Here is a 16,961-nt window from a genome sequence, read left to right as displayed (position 1 = left end):
ACATTGATGCCATAGTCCTTGAGTGTTTGCCTCATCCATAGTAATTGAGCACAACAAGATCCAGCAGCAATGTACTCAGCTTCTGCAGTGGAGAGTGATACGCAGTTCTGTTTCTTCGAGGACCAACATACCAAGGATCGTCCGAGGAAATGACATGTGCCTGACGTTGACTTGCGGTCCATCCGATCGCCAGCATAGTCAGAGTCTGAATATACAATGAGATCAAAGGAAGAGCCCTTGGGATACCATAATCCAAGTGTTGGTGTGTGAGCTAGATATCGAAGAATATGCTTCACAGCCTTATGGTGTGATTCCTTCGGTGTAGCTTGAAATCGGGCACACATGCAAACACTAAGCATAATATCCGGCCTAGATGCACATAGGTACAATAAAGAGCCAATCATGGAGCGGTATACCTTTTGATCGAAGTCTTTACCATTTTCATCAGTGCATAGATGGCCATTTGTGGGCATAGGAATTTTGACGCCTTTGCAATCTTGCATGCCGAATTTCCTCAACACATCCTTGAGGTATTTCTCCTGAGATATGAATATGCCATTGTATTGTTGACGAATCTGAAGACCTAAGAAGAATTTCAATTCTCCCATCATAGACATTTGATATTCTTCACTCATCATATAGGCAAATTCATCACTGTAACGTTGGTTAGTACAGCCAAAGATAATATCATCAACATATATTTGGCACACGAATAATTCATCATCATATGTTTTGGTGAAAAGAGTTGGGTCAAGTGAACCGGGTTTGAAGCCTTTCTTCATGAGGAATTCCTTCAGTGTGTCATACCACGCCCGAGGTGCTTGCTTGAGGCCATAGAGGGCCTTGTTGAGTCTGTAGACGTGATCTAGAAATTTTGGATCCTCAAAACCTGGTGGTTGAGCAACATATACTTCTTCCTCAAGCTTACCATTGAGGAATGCACTTTTCACATCCATTTGATGTAAGATGATATTATGATGGTTAGCATAAGAAAGCAATATGCGAATAGCCTCAAGTCTAGCAACAGGTGCAAAAGTTTCATCAAAATCAATTCCTTCAACCTGTGTGTAGCCTTGAGCTACAAGACGAGCCTTATTCCTCACCACGAGGCAATTTTCGTCATGTTTGTTGCGGTAGATCCATTTGGTACCGATGATGTTGTGCTTGCGTAGGTCTAGTCGCTTGACAAGCTCCCACACAATGTTGAGCTCGATTGATGCAATTCATCTTGCATGGCTTGAATCCACTCAGATTCCATGAATGCTTCATCAACTTTAGTGGGCCCTGTGATAGAGACAAACACAAAATGCCCACAAAAGTTAGATAAATGTGAAGCTTTTGAGCACGTGAGGGGACCTGGTGCTTCGATGTCATCGATGATCTTCTCAATTTGCACTTCGTTTGCAATGCGAGGATGTGTGGGGTGACGACTTTGCTTAGGCCCAGCAGTTTCTTCAGGGCCAGTTTCTTCAGCAGCACGAGCGTGATTTTCTTCACGATCAGGAATGACTTCTTCAGCAGATTCTTCGGTAGGCATGACATCCTAAGTAGCTTTGAACTTGATGGATTCCTCAGGTTACATTTCATCTAGCACAGGAGGTAGGTGCTCTCTTTGCGAGCCATTAGTTTCATCGAACCGCACATCTACAGTTTCAACAACCTTCTGATGATTGATGTTGAAGACTCTGTAGGTGTGCGAGTCCTCTCCGTAACCAAGCATAAAACCCTCATGTTCTTTCGGTGCAAATTTAGAGTGATGGTGAGGATCTCTAATCCAGCATTTAGCACCGAAGACTTTGAAATAACTTACATTGGGTTTCTTGTCAGTGAGGAGTTCATATGAGGTCTTTTTGAAGAATTTGTGAACATATACCATGTTGATGATGTGGCATGTAGTATCAATTGCTTTAGGCCAGAAGCGCTGAGGTGTCTTGTATTCATCAAGCATGGTGCAAGCCATCTCAACAAGGGTCCTGTTCTTGCGCTCCACAACGCCATTCTGCTGAGGAGTATAAGGAGCAGACAATTCGTGAGTAATACCAAGCATATCAAGATATTCATCGAGGCCAGTGTTCTTGAACTCGGTTCCATTATCACTCCTGATATGCTTGATCTTCACACCAAAGTTAGTGGAAGCCCTTGAAGAAAATCGTCTGAAGACTTCCTGCACTTCATTTTTGTAAGTGGTGATATGCACCCATGTGTAACGAGAATAGTCATCAACTATGACAAAGCCATATAATGATGCAGAACTAGAGAACGTGGCATAATGAGTAGGGCCAAATAGATCCATATGAAGTAATTCAAAGGGATGTGACATGGTCATGAAAGTCTTTGAGGGATGCTTGGCTCTGGTGATCTTTCCAGCCTCACAAGCACCACAAAGATGATCTTTGAGGAATTTGACACCCTCGATGCCAATGACGTGCTTCTTATTTGCGAGTGTATGCAAGTTCCTCATCCCAGCATGACCAAGTCGTCGATGCCATAACCGGCATTCTGAAGCTTTTGCAAGTAGACATGTGGCACGCTATGGTCATGCAGAGAAATCAACAAATACAAGTTTCCTTTCCTAAACCCTTCGAAGACTTTGGCGTTGTCAAATTCCATTAGCACAAGGCAACGAAATTTGCCAAAGACAACAACCATATCAAGATCACAAAGCATTGAGACAAACATAAAATTGAATCCTAAGGACTCAATAAGCATGACCTTGTCCATGTGTTTATCCTTTGAGATTGCAACCTTACCTAGACCCAATACCTTGCTTTTGCCTTTGTCAGCGTAGGTGATATGCTTCAGATGAGATGGTGACAAATCAATGTCCATCAACAAGCTCATGCCACCAGTCATGTGATTTGTACATCCACTATCGAGGACCCACTCAGTAGCTTTGGGTTGTTCATCCTGCAGATGAATTAGTGCAACTTACGAACCCATATACTTCATAAGTGAAGAATATGATATCAATTTCATCAACAGTAACAGATATAGCAATATGAGGACATGACAAATGAATGATTCATTTCTTCATGATTAGCTTGCGTCCTTTCAAGCACATTTAGGTCTCCAGCAAATTCTTCAAACGAGTAAGTTCATGTGGAGACCTGACCCTGCATAAGAGACTAGTTCTTTTTCTTCACCACCCACATCTGAAGGGGTGGCAAAGAGTTCATCATTCTGCGAGCTCCATAAGAAAATGATGGCATTGAAGCCAGTGCACTTCGTTTCACAGAAGAGTGGTTAGGATAAACATATTAATAGGAAGAGAAATTCTTCGAGGACTTATGAACATAATGATTTGAAGAATAATGCACATATTCATAGCCTTTAGACTTTCCCTGCGGAACAGAAGTGTTAGCACGATGATGTTCATATGAGGATTTTGATCTATGTGAGGAATTTGATCCATATGAGGATTTGGATCCATAAGAAGAATTTGGTCCATATGAAGAATTTGATCTGGGGTTCCTATTCTTCATTGGTGGTGTCATGATGTCATTCACCTGAAGATTTTCAAGGCATCTTTTAGGAACCCAGGTTTTTTTCATAGGGGGACCGTTCCTGCAGTTAGTTCCAACATATCAAGCAAATACTTCACCACTCTGATCCTTAAACAGTTTATAGTTGGAGTCAAATGACTCGTCAGAGGAATATGAAGAATCAGAGGTAAAGCGAGATAAAGTGCATGGATCTACAAGAGGTCCTTTCACAGCAACCCATGAGGTTTTGGGATATTGCTCAGGTTTCCAGTAGGTCCCATCAGCATTGAGTTTCCTCTCAAAGGCAATAACCTCTTTCCTAGGGTTCCTCTTCAAGATATGCTTTTTTAGCACATCACATAGAGTCTGATGCCCTTTGAGGCTTTTGTAAATGCCTGTCACATACAATTCCTTCAGCCATGCATTATCGTCAGTGATACAAGTGGTATCCTCAGATGAGGAATTTGTAACCACAGAGACAGTTGAAGAATTTGCAGCAATAGAAGCATTTGAACATTCAAGTGATGAATTAGCAGATTCACGCTCAATGCATTTCATACATGGTGGAATAAATTCTTCCTGAGCGGAACTGATTTGTTGATCAAGCAATGAATCGTTTTCCTTCTGAAGATCTTCATAACTCGCTTTTAACTTCTCAAGATCTTGCTTTCTTTGAAGAAATTCATAAGAAAGCTTCTCATGATCAGTTAAGAGAGTGTTATGATGATTTTGAAGGTTGACAAAATTTGACAGAAGTTTTTGAAGACTATTAGTCAAAGCCTTAGTTCGATCCAATTCCTCACCCAACATATCATCACTTTCATCTAGCATGTTTTGAACTTTTTCAAGAGCTCTTTGTTGTTTAGTGGCAAGGGAAGCAAGTTTGACATAGCTGGGGCCAAATTCATCACCACTAGATTCGGAAAGGTAGCATTCTGTTACCTTGGCACCCTTTGCCATAAGGCATGGTGAAGAGGATGATGATTTAGGTGCGAAAGTCATCTCCTTGAGTGATTCCTTAAAATCCTCAAACCAAGGATCATGACGAGTAAGATGGCCTTCGTAGACCTCAGAGAGTCGGTCCCAGATTAGCTTCGCATGATTGAGATGCATGATGTTCCTTAACTGATTTTGGGACAAACAGGAGCAGATGACATCTTTCGCCGTGAGGTTGAGTAGAGTGTACTTGCGAATGTCATCAGCCTCCGCCATCTTGCAGAGATCGGTGAGACCAATCTCAGTGCCGTGTGCGGTGCCCCCTCTACTGTTATACACCTCAGTCATATCGTCATAGTGCTTAGGCAAAGCCCTGCGCCGGTAACTTCATCATCACCGTCACCACGCCGTCGTGCTGACGAAACTCTTCCTCATCCTCAGCTGGATCTAGAGTTCGAGGGACGTCACCGAGCTAAACGTGTGCAGATCGCGGAGGTGATGTGCGTTCGGTACTTGATCGTTTGGATCGCGAAGACGTTCGACTACATCAACCGCGTTACTTAACGCTTCCGCCTTCGATCTACGAGGGTACGTGGACACACTCTCCCCTCTCGTTGCTATGCATCACCTAGATAGATCTTGCGTGGTCGTAGGATTTTTTTTGAAATTACCGTGTTCCCCAACAGAATCCTACTTAGGGTCCTCCCCAAGCCGTGCCCCCTTTCCTTATTAGGTGAGCGGGAAAAGGCACGGGAGGGTGCCCCCCCCTTTCCTTTCTGTCATGAGAAGGGAAGGCAGGAGGGGCTAGCCCTTCCCCATTTCCTTCCCTAGGGCCGGCGGCTAGGGAGAGGGGCGCTCCAGCCCCCTTGTGGGCTGGTCTGTCCCCCCCCCCCTTGGCCCATTAGGCCCATGCACCTACCGGGGGTGTCCGAAACCCCTTCCGGCGACCCGATGACTACCCGGTGCACTCTGGAACTCTTCCGGTGTCCGAATATCATCGTCCTATATATTAATCTTTACCTCCAGACCATTCCGGAGCTCCCCTCATGTCCGTGATCTCATCTGGAACTCCGAACAACATTTGGTCACCAAATCATATAACTCATATAACACTATATCGTCAACGAAAGTTAAGCGTGCGGACCCTACGGGTTCGAGAACTATGTAGACATGACCGAGACACCTCTCCGGTCAATAACCAATAGCGGAACCTGGATGCCCATATTGTCTCATACATATTCTACGAAGATCTTTATCGGTCGAACCTTATGACAACATACGTAGTTCCCTTTGTCCATCGGTATGTTACTTGCCCGAGATTCGATTGTCGGTATCTTCATACCTAGTTCAATCTCGCTACCGGCAAGTCTCTTTACTCGTTCCGTAATACATCATCTTGCAACTAACTCCTTAGTCACTTTGCTTGCAAGGCTTCTTATGATGTGTATTACCGAGAGGGCCCAGAGATACCTCTCCGATACTCGGAGTGACAAATCGAAATCTCGATCTATGCCAACTCAACAAACACCTTCGGAGATACCTATAGAGCATCTTTATGATCACCCAGTTACGTTTAAATGTTTGATAACACACAAGGTATTCCTCCGGTATCCGGGAGTTGCATAATCTCATAGTCGCAGGAATATGTATTTGTCATCAAGAAAGCAATAGCAATAAACTGAACGATCAATATGCTAAGCTAACCGATGGGTCTTGTCCGTCGCATCATTCTCCTAATGATATGATCTCGTTATCAAATGACAACACATGTCTATGGTTAGGAAACCTTAACCATCTTGGATCAACGAGATAGTCTAGTAGAGGCTTACTAGGGACACGATATTTGTTTATGTATTCACACACGTATTAAAGTTTCCGATCAATACAATTCTAGCATGAAAAATAAACCTTTATCATGAATAAGGAAATATAAAATAACAACTTTATTATTGTCTCTAGGGCATATTTTCTTCACTTTTCCATAAGCACGTATGAGTATATACGGAATACATGCTTACATTACATTGATGAATTGGATTTAGTTATGTGTCACCCTAGGTTATGACTGTTATATGATGAATATCATCCAACGTTGTCACCGATCCAATGCCTACGAGTTTTTCACATATTGTTCTTGCTAAGCTACTACTATTACAGCTGCTGCAAACTATTGCTACTGCTGTTACTGTTACTATTGCTATCGTTACTACTACTATCAAATTACCATACTACTGTGCTACTGATCACTCTGCTGCAGATATTTAGTCTCCAGGTGTGGTTGAATTGATAACTCAACTTCTAATACTTATAAATATTCTTCGGCTCCCCTTGTGTTGAATCAATAAATTAGGGTTGAATACTCTACCCTTGAAAACTGTTGTGATCCCCTATACTTGTGGCCTCGGCCTCCTCCGTGTCTTGGGTGGCCGGATGATCCAAAGATGAGTCATCATAGTTGGGATCATAAAGGCCAACTGTGGTCGAGGACTCCAACGATGCGAGGAATTTGGCTGTGTTCATCTCCGCTCTACAGTGTCATATCAAGCACTATAAACCATCACTAACGATCATGAATAATCACTATCGAATTCCAACGGGACATGAGGTTTTTATGTTGTTTGCATTTCATCGCGCACTTGGCGGCCGCGTATTTTGTTGCCGGCTGCGGTGGCCGCTCGCGCCGGAGCAGTCGTTGTAGGGGCAGCCCGAGTTACCGCACGAGGCGTATGCCTTGGACGAGGCGGCGCCGGGTCTTCTTCGTCTTCTTCTTGGTGACCGCCTCGCCGAGTGCCGCCGTCGGCTTTCGAGCCTGTTTGCCTTTGGTAGGTGCAGCGGGGGGGGGGGCGTTGCCTGAGATGCGGTGGCCACGCCGGACACCATTAGCACGGTTGGAGGTGGCGCTTGGACCCGGTGGTTCTTTGTCATCCCCACGCTTTTTTTTGCACCAGCGGCGGCGCGTGGGTGGATTCCGGCGGCCGACGAGGTGAGCGGGGGGTGTTGGCTATCCATTTCGGTCGGCTCGGAGGTCATCGATGGCGGCGGCGGGGGGTGGGTGGGTGGGGTGGAGGGGGCGGGGGCGGGAGGCAGTGCGGCGCGGGAGGGGGAGAGTGAGTTTTACTCGGTTGCCCAAAGTTGAAGTATATTTAGGTAAACAAGGAGTTGGAGTAAATTTTTACTCCCTTAATGGTTTTAGGGGATCGGCTACGCCCGCCGTAAGGGAGTAAACTGAAGATTTTACTCCCTTATGGCCTTTTAGGGGATTGGTTAGAAATGCACTTAGATCATAAACTCCACCCCTATAAATTTTCTAAAAAATTCCAGCACGAATTTTAGTACAAAAAATCTGACGATGAAGGACTCGACTAAGACTTCCTTAAAATTCAGTCGGCTGAGTTTTAGCGCATCCGTATATATATTTGGTATTGTAGATGTTGATACTTTTCAACATAAATTTGATCAAACTTTGCAAAGTTTGATTTGACACAAATCTATTACCCAGAGTAAAAAGTACCGGAGGAAGTACTATTGGGAAGAACTGTTCCATGCCAAAATTCACCAGGCTTATCACGGAGCTCCTACTGCCCCGGCTGTCCTGTACACTTGCCAGGATACAGCCACCTCTAAAAAGGATTTGGCGACCAACAGAAGTACTTATTTCATGTGAAGCCAATAAGTTCAAAGAGGGAATATAGCGGTACAGGTACATCTGCGCCTCTGCATTTCACGTTCAGACAGAAAAAAACGGAAAGCCGCAGCAGGAACAGTTATCATGCGGCCATGCATCATGGGACGGAAAAGATTGGGCTACTCTGTCTGCAACTCTGCATGACCCATATGTTTACAGATGACACTGTGGTCACCGGGAAGAAACCATATGCCCCCACACACATGTGAGATGTATAGCCGTGTAGCGCGATCTAAATCCAGTGATGAGTGTGCCCAGGAATTTCGTACATGGGGCCGACGCAGGAATTTCGTAAGATCTACTGGTACACAGATCCGTGCGTGCAGCTCGCTTGTAGTTGTAGGAATTTCGTACTCCGTGATAATCACGATAATTTTGTAGTGGTAATCACCGAGTGATTCCTTCCATTGGCCTCGGTTGCCATGACACAAGTGAAGAAACTATTCCCACAGATCAGATAAATCTGGGCACCGTTGTCTCCAGCAAGGTGATGCTGATTTGTCATCCTGTGAGATGGGACGGCCATGAAGCTCTTCTGGTCTGCCCACGTTGGCGCCGACATCCTGTGCAAGCTGCCACATGCGTATGTATGAACACACACCGCTGTTCCAAGAAAAAGAAACGCAATGGTACTACTAGTACTAGTACAAGATAGGATTTATTACAGGAAAATGCTTCCAAGAATAAATTGGTTTTTATTGAGATGAGGAATAGGCGAGCGGAGGCTGAGACAAAGCACATGCTCACCTGTGTGATGATCTGGATGCACCTGCACCTGCATCTGCATGCATGCATCGGTTTCGGCCAGTTGACAGTGAGCACATCTCATCTGACTCCACGTTTATTATTACTTGGCTTGCCACGTCTCAATATATCATCCTCCCCGCCATTGGTACCTGCATCTGCATGGACCATAATGTTTCCTGCACACATGCGGTGATTAACTTTCTCTGTCCAGGGTTCTATTGTGGTGCATGCTCTTGTATGCAATTTTGCCTATACCCCCCTCAAAAAAAAAATGTCTATACGTGGTAATTAGCTCTGGAGGATCATCGTGATTAGGTATTGCACATTTGAATCAATCATCAGGCACTTAATTAGATAAACCGACGTGCTACATGTAAGCAAATTTGGAGAGTCAGTGTTGCCTTGCAGATTTAGCAAATCCCTAGATTAGATTAATGGAATGGAATACTGACCAGTACAAGAACTAATTCACGTACACGTAGTAGTATGTCCAGCAGCTTGTCCTGGGAACTACCAGTACCAGTACAAGAACTACTACTGGTGCGCTGTGGGAGCTAATTCAACCAAGGCCACCTTTTTGTTTCTTCGAGCACTTGGGTTCAGTATCACACGTTTTCATTTCCAACTACGAGGGGAAAAGTGGAGTTTGTTCCTTACTTTTCAAGTAAGCCAGTACTGTAAACATTTAGTCAGTGAGTTAGTACTACTAGTAAGTTTGAACTGTTATCCAACACATGAGCATGCATGGATTTTAGCTGTGGTTTGGACGATGCACACACAGACATGCATAAAAATAGTCTGGCAACTGGTTTACCAACCGGCAGTGCATATGCGCATGCATATTATACAGTGGTTACGAGATCCCTATCAGCTAGTACTATCATCGAGGCAGCGACTGCATTATTATTCCCAACGCTGACCAAAATGCAGATGCATGGGGGCAACTCTGTCCGTCTTCTGTATCATGCCTTGGATTATGCAGCTGTGCAGAATCTACAGAAATATTCCTGATCCGTTAAAAATGACGGATTTTGTTTTTCCTATAACATGGATAATGAAGGGCATGCGCACTCACAGTCAGAGTCAATGCGTTTGTACGTTTAGAAGTACGGTGCTAATAGTGGATTGGTGGTTTGGTTTCTAAAGTCAAACCAGTGTAAAGTGTCGGCAATGAATCCAATCAAGTTGGGTTGTTCAGACGCCGTTGAGCCGTTGACCAAACCAATTTTAGCTGCCGCTAGCACGCGTACTTGTACTGAGCTACTAAGTAGTACTCCCTCCGTCCGAAAATACTCGTCGGAGAAATGAATGTATCTAGACATATTTAGTTTTAGATACATCCATTTCGATCAATTTCCGACAAGTATTTTTGGATGGAGGGAGAAAATTGTCTTACATTGTCCAAGGAAGTGGAACAAATAGAGCTCTTGAAAGACTTGTTTTGGAGTAGCGTTGCCTCCATGCTCCGCATGCGCGTGCGCCTTCTTGTAATGTCTCACGCTGCTCGTACTAATTCACACATCTCATGAAAAGCGCGTGAAAGTTTGTCGAGCCGCTGGTGTCGTAACAAACGGAAAATATTTTTACCCATGCACGTAGAGCTTGTCCTGGGAACTCGGTTTGCCCCATCCCATGGAAAGGAAAGCGACGCCCCACCTTAACCACGCCCACTGACTCCCCGGTCCCAGCATGGGTACGATACGATCTCCTAGACACACAGCGCTTTTGCACGCCAGCCACAGTATTGCTCCCTCTTTCTCTGTGCCTGCTGCCGCTGCTCCGCTGCTGCTACTGCTCGCTGCCCGCGTGCGCTCAGGCTCAGCTCCAAGAAGTCGCCACCTTCTCTCCCCTCCCCCTCACATTTTAGAGATAGATAGAGAGAGAGAGAGAGAGAGAGAGGCAGAAGCGCCATTTCCTCTCTTGGCACAGCCGCGCGCGCGAGGGCCAACGGGCAGGGATTCTTGGATGTGACAAGCCGAGCGAGCGAGCGGGCTTCCCTGATCAGAGCAGGCCGCCTCCCTCGCTCCTCTATTCCATAGCCATAGGAGGGAGGACCGCAGGCACGAGAGGAATCAGTCGTCTTCTCCGCCGCGCCTTCTTCTTCCCCACATACACCCATCCTCCCTTCTTCCTCTTCACTGGAAGAAGAGCTGGGAGGAAAGGAGAAGGGAGTCCTGTCACCTGTGCCTCACGGCCTCGCGGGATTCACCAGGCTTCGCTCAAGAGGTGCGTGTCAACATGTCTTCCTTTCCTCTTCCTCGCCTCTTTCTTTCTATTCTTCTCCAAAGCAGGATTTATTTATGTAGTAGTATATCATCTTCTTGTTTTGCTTCCATCTTTGCTTTTTTTCACTTCTTCCTCCCCTCAAAGATTTGCTTATGGGTGATTGCCTAGCAAGCTGTAGAGAGAGAGAGAGACCGCTTCTCTTTATCTCGATTCTGGGACATCACATCACACAGCATTTGCCATGTGCTATTACTCCTATGCAGCTCCATCACTGGCTGCCAAGTCTCAACATAACCACTTGTTCTGCTCAAGATTCGCTGCTTCACCCTCTCCTTTTTACCTCTGTTTGTTTATATGCACTTCTGGGCTGGGAATGGGATGGGAGATAGGGCCGCTTTGACTGTGTTGCTGGATCTGCTCATTTATGCTCCTGTTTATCTTCCCACTGCCACTGAATCAATCAATCAATCAAACCCCTTCCTTAAAACACCACCGTCCCTACTCTCCCTCCAGCCCTCACCCCTTGCAGCAACAGCTGCTGCCATTTATGTGTTGCTTTACTTCCTTTCAACCAGTACTAGTACTAGCAATGTTGGGTGGGTAGGTATAGGTACACCAATCTTCCCATTTCCCCCTAACTTGAATTGCTCTGTGCTTTCCTGGTTCAGCAAACGGCACTGCATGGTTTTATACTGTACTACACTATCCTTTCTGTGTTTTCTACTGGCCACTGGGTACAGTACTTGTGTGTTCATTGTGAGCCTATAAAGGATTTGCAGTACACAATTGTTAGTACTAGTAGTTTGGATTAAGCCATCTACAAAGCTGGAACCTTTATTGCATTTGGTAGTTGGAGAGATCCTTCTTTCCCTTTTGGTAGGATATATAGCCCAGGTTGTCTACCAGTGACTAATCACCATTTGCTCGCTTTTCAGTCCCACTTCTCTCCAGTCATCCATGTTTTTTTTCCTCAATACAATGATCGCCGTTTCTGAATTGTGCTGAATAATGTGCAGCTGATGTGCTTTGGGAGCTACGGCAATGGCTTCGCTTGTGCCCGGGGTCCTCCTCAAGCTCCTTCAGCACATGAACAGCGACGTCAAAGTCGCGGGCGAGCACCGGTCGTCCCTTCTTCAGGTCGTCAGCATTGTTCCGGCGCTTGCTGGCAGCGATCTCTTCACCAACCAGGGGTTCTACCTCAAGGTGTCTGATTCCTCGCACGCCACCTATGTTTCCCTGCCGGAGGACCAGCATGACCTCATATTGAGCGACACAATTCAGCTGGGGCAGTTCATCCATGTAGACCGTCTTGAGGCCGCCACCCCGGTGCCTATCTTGAGGGGGGTCAGGCCGGTTCCAGGCCGACATCCGTGTGTCGGCACTCCCGAAGACCTTGTCATGACTAGTTCCTCCAAGTTTCTTGGCGAAAAGAAGGCACAGCCACCCGCCAATGGTTCCAAGGATGCAGGGGCCTTGTCACTGGAGAAAGAGCAAAGCAAGTTAGAGAAACTAAATGCTTCTGTGAAAAACAACGGGGCCGAAAGCAAGAAACCGCAGCTGACCAAGTCGAATTCTTCGCTTTCGAAGCAAGCGCTCGCCAGCCTTTTCGACAAGAAGGAAGTGGTTACGTCAAAGGTGAAGTCAAACAATCCTAGGTCGACACCTTCATCGCCTACCAGCGTACATTCTCTACCTGCATCATTTGAAAGATTCTCAAATGACATGAAGCAGAGAACAAAAGTGAAAGGAGCAGACAAGTCATCACCATCAAAGTTATCCTTGTTAGAAAAAGCAGCTTCTGTGTTGAAGGTTACTACAGCAGGGAGGAAGTCCTCTGCAGGCAACTCCCTTAGTAACACTCTGTTAAGTCTTGAATCGGGACCAAAGTCGTTGAGAAGAAGCTGGGAAGGGAAGGCAGATGCAAACGTCAAGGCCAATTCAGATTCAAAGGGAGCCAAAGCTGACAGGAAGTCTGAGATTAGAAGCACATCGGTATGCTGACTATGCTTGTCGTTTATATTGGTAAATGCGTGTCACGTTCAATTTGTGCCTAGTGTTCTAGTGATAGAGGATCTAGGAAACTATCTTCTGAACATCTTGGTCACCTTCTAAGAATGGTTTAGGTCACACCAATGCTTGAACTTGCCATTATTCATTTTAGTGCCCATCTCCATGCAGTATTCAGAATGACTAAGCACTATTAGTTGTTTTGTGACAGACTCCTAGACGAAGACCGCCACCACCAGCAGATGAGAAGCCCTCACACAAGGATGATACTAAGATTCTGACTCCTCCAAGGAAGAGCACAGCAAGTGCTCCATCAGATGATTCTGACCGACCGGTGAATAAGCATCTTTCTCCTATAAGAAGGACATCTGGGGTTTTAAGTAACACCAACATTACAAATTTAGTGAAGATTGCTGCAAATAGCAAAAAGTTGACGGACGCGAGCACTTCATGGACGGCACTTCCTCCTTCACTTGCTAAATTAGGAAAGGTACGGATAGCTCATTCACATGATCACTAACTGTTAATACTCGTCTAGCATTTCTAACTTTCTGGCACCTTGAGCATACTGTTTTTTTATGGCTATCTACTGAATAAACAAATCCACAATCAACGTTTTTCAACTGATGTGTGGATATACGAATATATTCGCTTCTTTTTCTATTTACAAACCGAGGTCTTATCTTGCTGTTGCTGTAAATATTTTCATTTCATTTAAGCCATGGAATGATGCAAATATGGAACTGCCTGCTAGCAATGTACTCCCTTCATTCACAAATATAAGATATTTTAACTTTTTTCTGAATTGGATGTATATTGACACGTTTTAGTGTGTTTGTTCACTCATTTCAGTTCGTATGTAGTCCATATTGAAATATCTAAAACATCTTATACTATTTGTGAATGGAGGGAGTACCATTTTTTGCCAAGGGGGTGATAAGATAACAGTTTGGCATGTGGTGGTTAAATGCTTTATGTTACGTACTTGTTCTTCATGATTTTACTATATTTTGTTACAGGAGCTTCTCAAATACAGGGATGCCGCACAAATGGCTGCGGTTGAAGCCATGCAAGAAGCTTCTGCTGCAGAGAGCTTACTTCGATGTTTAAGGTAATTTTTATCCTCTCGCTACATAGTTTATTTTTAGTGAGGACATATATAATTAACAACAATTCATGACATTGCTGTGTCCATTGCCTTCAAGAGTCTAATATTCAATGACCTTGAATAGCCCATCTTTTGCTAGCTGTTCTATTCCTCTTTCTCTGACAGTACCTCGATACTTCTTATTTTCAAATGCATCTTTAGTTTATAGGCTGGCAACTATGTTAGCTCTTATTGAGTCGATATCGACAAGATGTTAGAAAGTCCTTAGATGTACTGAACAAGACTTGCTTAAAAATCAAGAAATGAATTCTTCCAGTACAATGTACAATCACCATATGCAATTATATCCAACTTTACTAATTACTGTATTACTCCTTAAGTTATGCTTTGAGAATGCAACATGAAACAGTTTTATAGATAGCATCCAAATTTCACATGGCTTCTAACCGTTGACAGCCTTGATAGTTGATACTCCACATCTGTCTGAGGTACACCTCACATGGTTCCGAAAATAATTCACACGTTGCAAATGTCTTGGCACTAGCTGGCTTGGATGTGGCAATGATGCCATCAACCATCTTGGCTGGCTCCCTCTCCTTTTGACCCATACACGGACTAGTGATTATTTCTGCACATGTTTGGAGCTTACACTCCACATGTTCTTGTCGCAGAAAGCCAAGGTTGTGCCAGTGTTCATCTTCACACAGTGTGTGTGCTGATTCGTGTTCAGAAGTACATCCTACTTGTACTTGCCGCTCTAATGTGTCCTCTAGAAATATTAATTGTTATAAAAGCAAATGCATTGTATTTTCTTTTACCTCCAGCTCTGCTCACGTAAGAGTTTTACAGTAACACCAACATTACAATTCATCAAAATGTGAACTAGTAGGAGTACATTGATGCAGTAAGAACTTAATTACCTTCACTGTTGTTTGTTGGTCTGAGCAGCTCGTATGCCGAGGTGAGCTCGACGGCAGAGGAGCAGAACCCGCAGCTTGCCGTGGAGCAGTTCCTCGCTCTGCACTCAGCCATGTCGCGTGCCACCGTCGTCGCTGACTCGCTTGCCAAGGCTGCCGCAGCGACCTCTACAGTGACTTCACCGGACCAGTCAACAGCAGGCGAAGCCGCGAGCATTGACGAGGAATCCCTTGCCGTTGCAGCGGAGCGCCGCCGCCGCGCAGCATCCTGGGTGGGCGCCGGTCTCGCCACTGACCTCTCCGCCTTCTCCCTCTACAACCTCAGGCCGGCCCCCGCCAACACGTCCTCGCCGCTGGCCGTCGTGCTCGTCGACGAGTCGGTGAAGCCGGCCGCGACCACGAAGGCATCGCCACCAGCGAAGTCGCGGCTGTCGCCCGCGAAGGGGAAGGGGAGGCCGGTCCATGTCGTGGCGGCGGCGGCGGCCATGGCCGCCCCTCCGCCGGAGTGGGAGAGGGGAGGCGGCGCGGAGGAGAGGGGCGAGCTCGCGAGGCGGCTCGATGAGGAGGCAAGGAGGTGGTTCCTGGAGTTCGTAGAGCGGTTCCTTGAAGCCGACGTGGCGGCAGCTGCGCCATGGGACCGCGACCGTGCGGCCAGGATGCTCCCGCAGCTGAAGCGCGTCAACGACTGGCTCAGCGAGATCGGGAAGCCGCCCCCGGTGGAACCTCCGCCCCACGACGCGGGCGACGAGGAGGTCGGCGCCGCAGCGCCCGCCACTGCATACAACGGTGTGCCCGAGCAGACGATAGAACGGCTGAGGAAGAAGATCTACGAGTACCTCCTCACCAACGTCGACTCGGCCGCCGCCGTGCTCGGCGAGACGTCGCCGGCGGCAAACGGGAGGAAGGGGTGACCTGGGCTGTGTACATTTCGTGGTGGCACACTAAGGAGGTTTCGTTGGGCCGGGCCTTTTGGAAGCTTAGTTATTTTTCGTTGGGGCAAGAAGTGTGACCCACTTTTTCGCAAAGAAAAATATCTGGCCCATTTATTGCGATTTTTTTATATCTTTGCCTTTTTGTTTTTAAAGTACAGAAGAGAAAAAAAGTGGAGAAAGTGGTGGTAAATGGCAAGGTGTTTTTTAATTCGTGAAGGCAGATGAACGTTTGTGTCATGAAAATAGTGGCTTGCTCGAATCTCAGAAATCTAGATATTTTTGAAATTGTTCTAAAAAAAACATGTTTTCTAGAACACAATAAGACACATGCGCTCATATATACACACGTACACTCATCCCTACAAACACACACTACCTCTATAAGCACCTCCGAGAGAATGAGCTGACATATAATCTTGAGATTGACGAAGTCAGCGCAGGCGCCTCATTGTTGATGGAAATGTCTCATCCCACTGAACGTGCATTTCCGAAATCCTAAAATAAATTAAGAAAAATGTGAGCACTAGGAATTGAACCCTGACGGGTTGGGATACCACTGTCCTCCTAACCATCGAACCACGGATTGGTTCGCCTAGCAAAAGATGTTTACTTAATTTATATATAAGAGTAATTAAAAAAAATAGTTTCTCAAAAAATTGAGAAACACATTTTAAAATCTACCGTATGGATTGCAGCACTAGCACCCCTGTATTTTAGTCCTAGTGCCTAAGCAAGTCGGGTTTTAAATATATTTTTATTAAGGTCCAGCGATGAACAAAATCCTTGAAAAAAACTGCATGAATTAGTTGAAAGATCTATCTAGTTGAAAAAGAGCTTTGCTAACGTAAAGATTCTTATGTAATTTATGAATGAGCTGACCTGACCGATTTGGTTGGAAAAAAGGCCCAGATCCACCCTGTG

At 45.5% G+C, this 16,961-nt stretch overlaps 1 protein-coding gene across 2 annotated transcripts; it reads left to right on the top strand.

Moving 5' to 3' along the window:
- The first annotated feature begins 10,598 nt into the window (after nt 1–10,598).
- On the top strand, nt 10,599–16,248 carry LOC123157099 (PHD finger protein rhinoceros). 2 transcript variants are annotated; one of them, XM_044575345.1, is made up of 6 exons: nt 10,599–11,076; nt 12,093–12,711; nt 12,808–13,068; nt 13,295–13,573; nt 14,103–14,194; nt 15,140–16,248. In XM_044575345.1, the coding sequence occupies exons 2-6, from the start codon at nt 12,118–12,120 to the stop codon at nt 16,017–16,019; spliced, it is 2,106 nt and encodes a 701-aa protein (XP_044431280.1). In that variant the 5' UTR covers nt 10,599–11,076; nt 12,093–12,117; the 3' UTR covers nt 16,020–16,248. The 2 variants fall into 2 exon arrangements, with proteins under 2 accessions (XP_044431280.1, XP_044431279.1); XM_044575344.1 differs by having other exon boundaries at nt 10,600–11,076; nt 12,093–13,068.
- Nucleotides 16,249–16,961: the final 713 nt, after the last annotated feature.

Source organism: Triticum aestivum, chromosome 7B, assembly GCF_018294505.1.
Source record: "Triticum aestivum cultivar Chinese Spring chromosome 7B, IWGSC CS RefSeq v2.1, whole genome shotgun sequence".
NCBI lineage: Eukaryota > Viridiplantae > Streptophyta > Magnoliopsida > Poales > Poaceae > Triticum > Triticum aestivum.
This window is presented reverse-complemented; position numbering and strand designations above follow the sequence as displayed.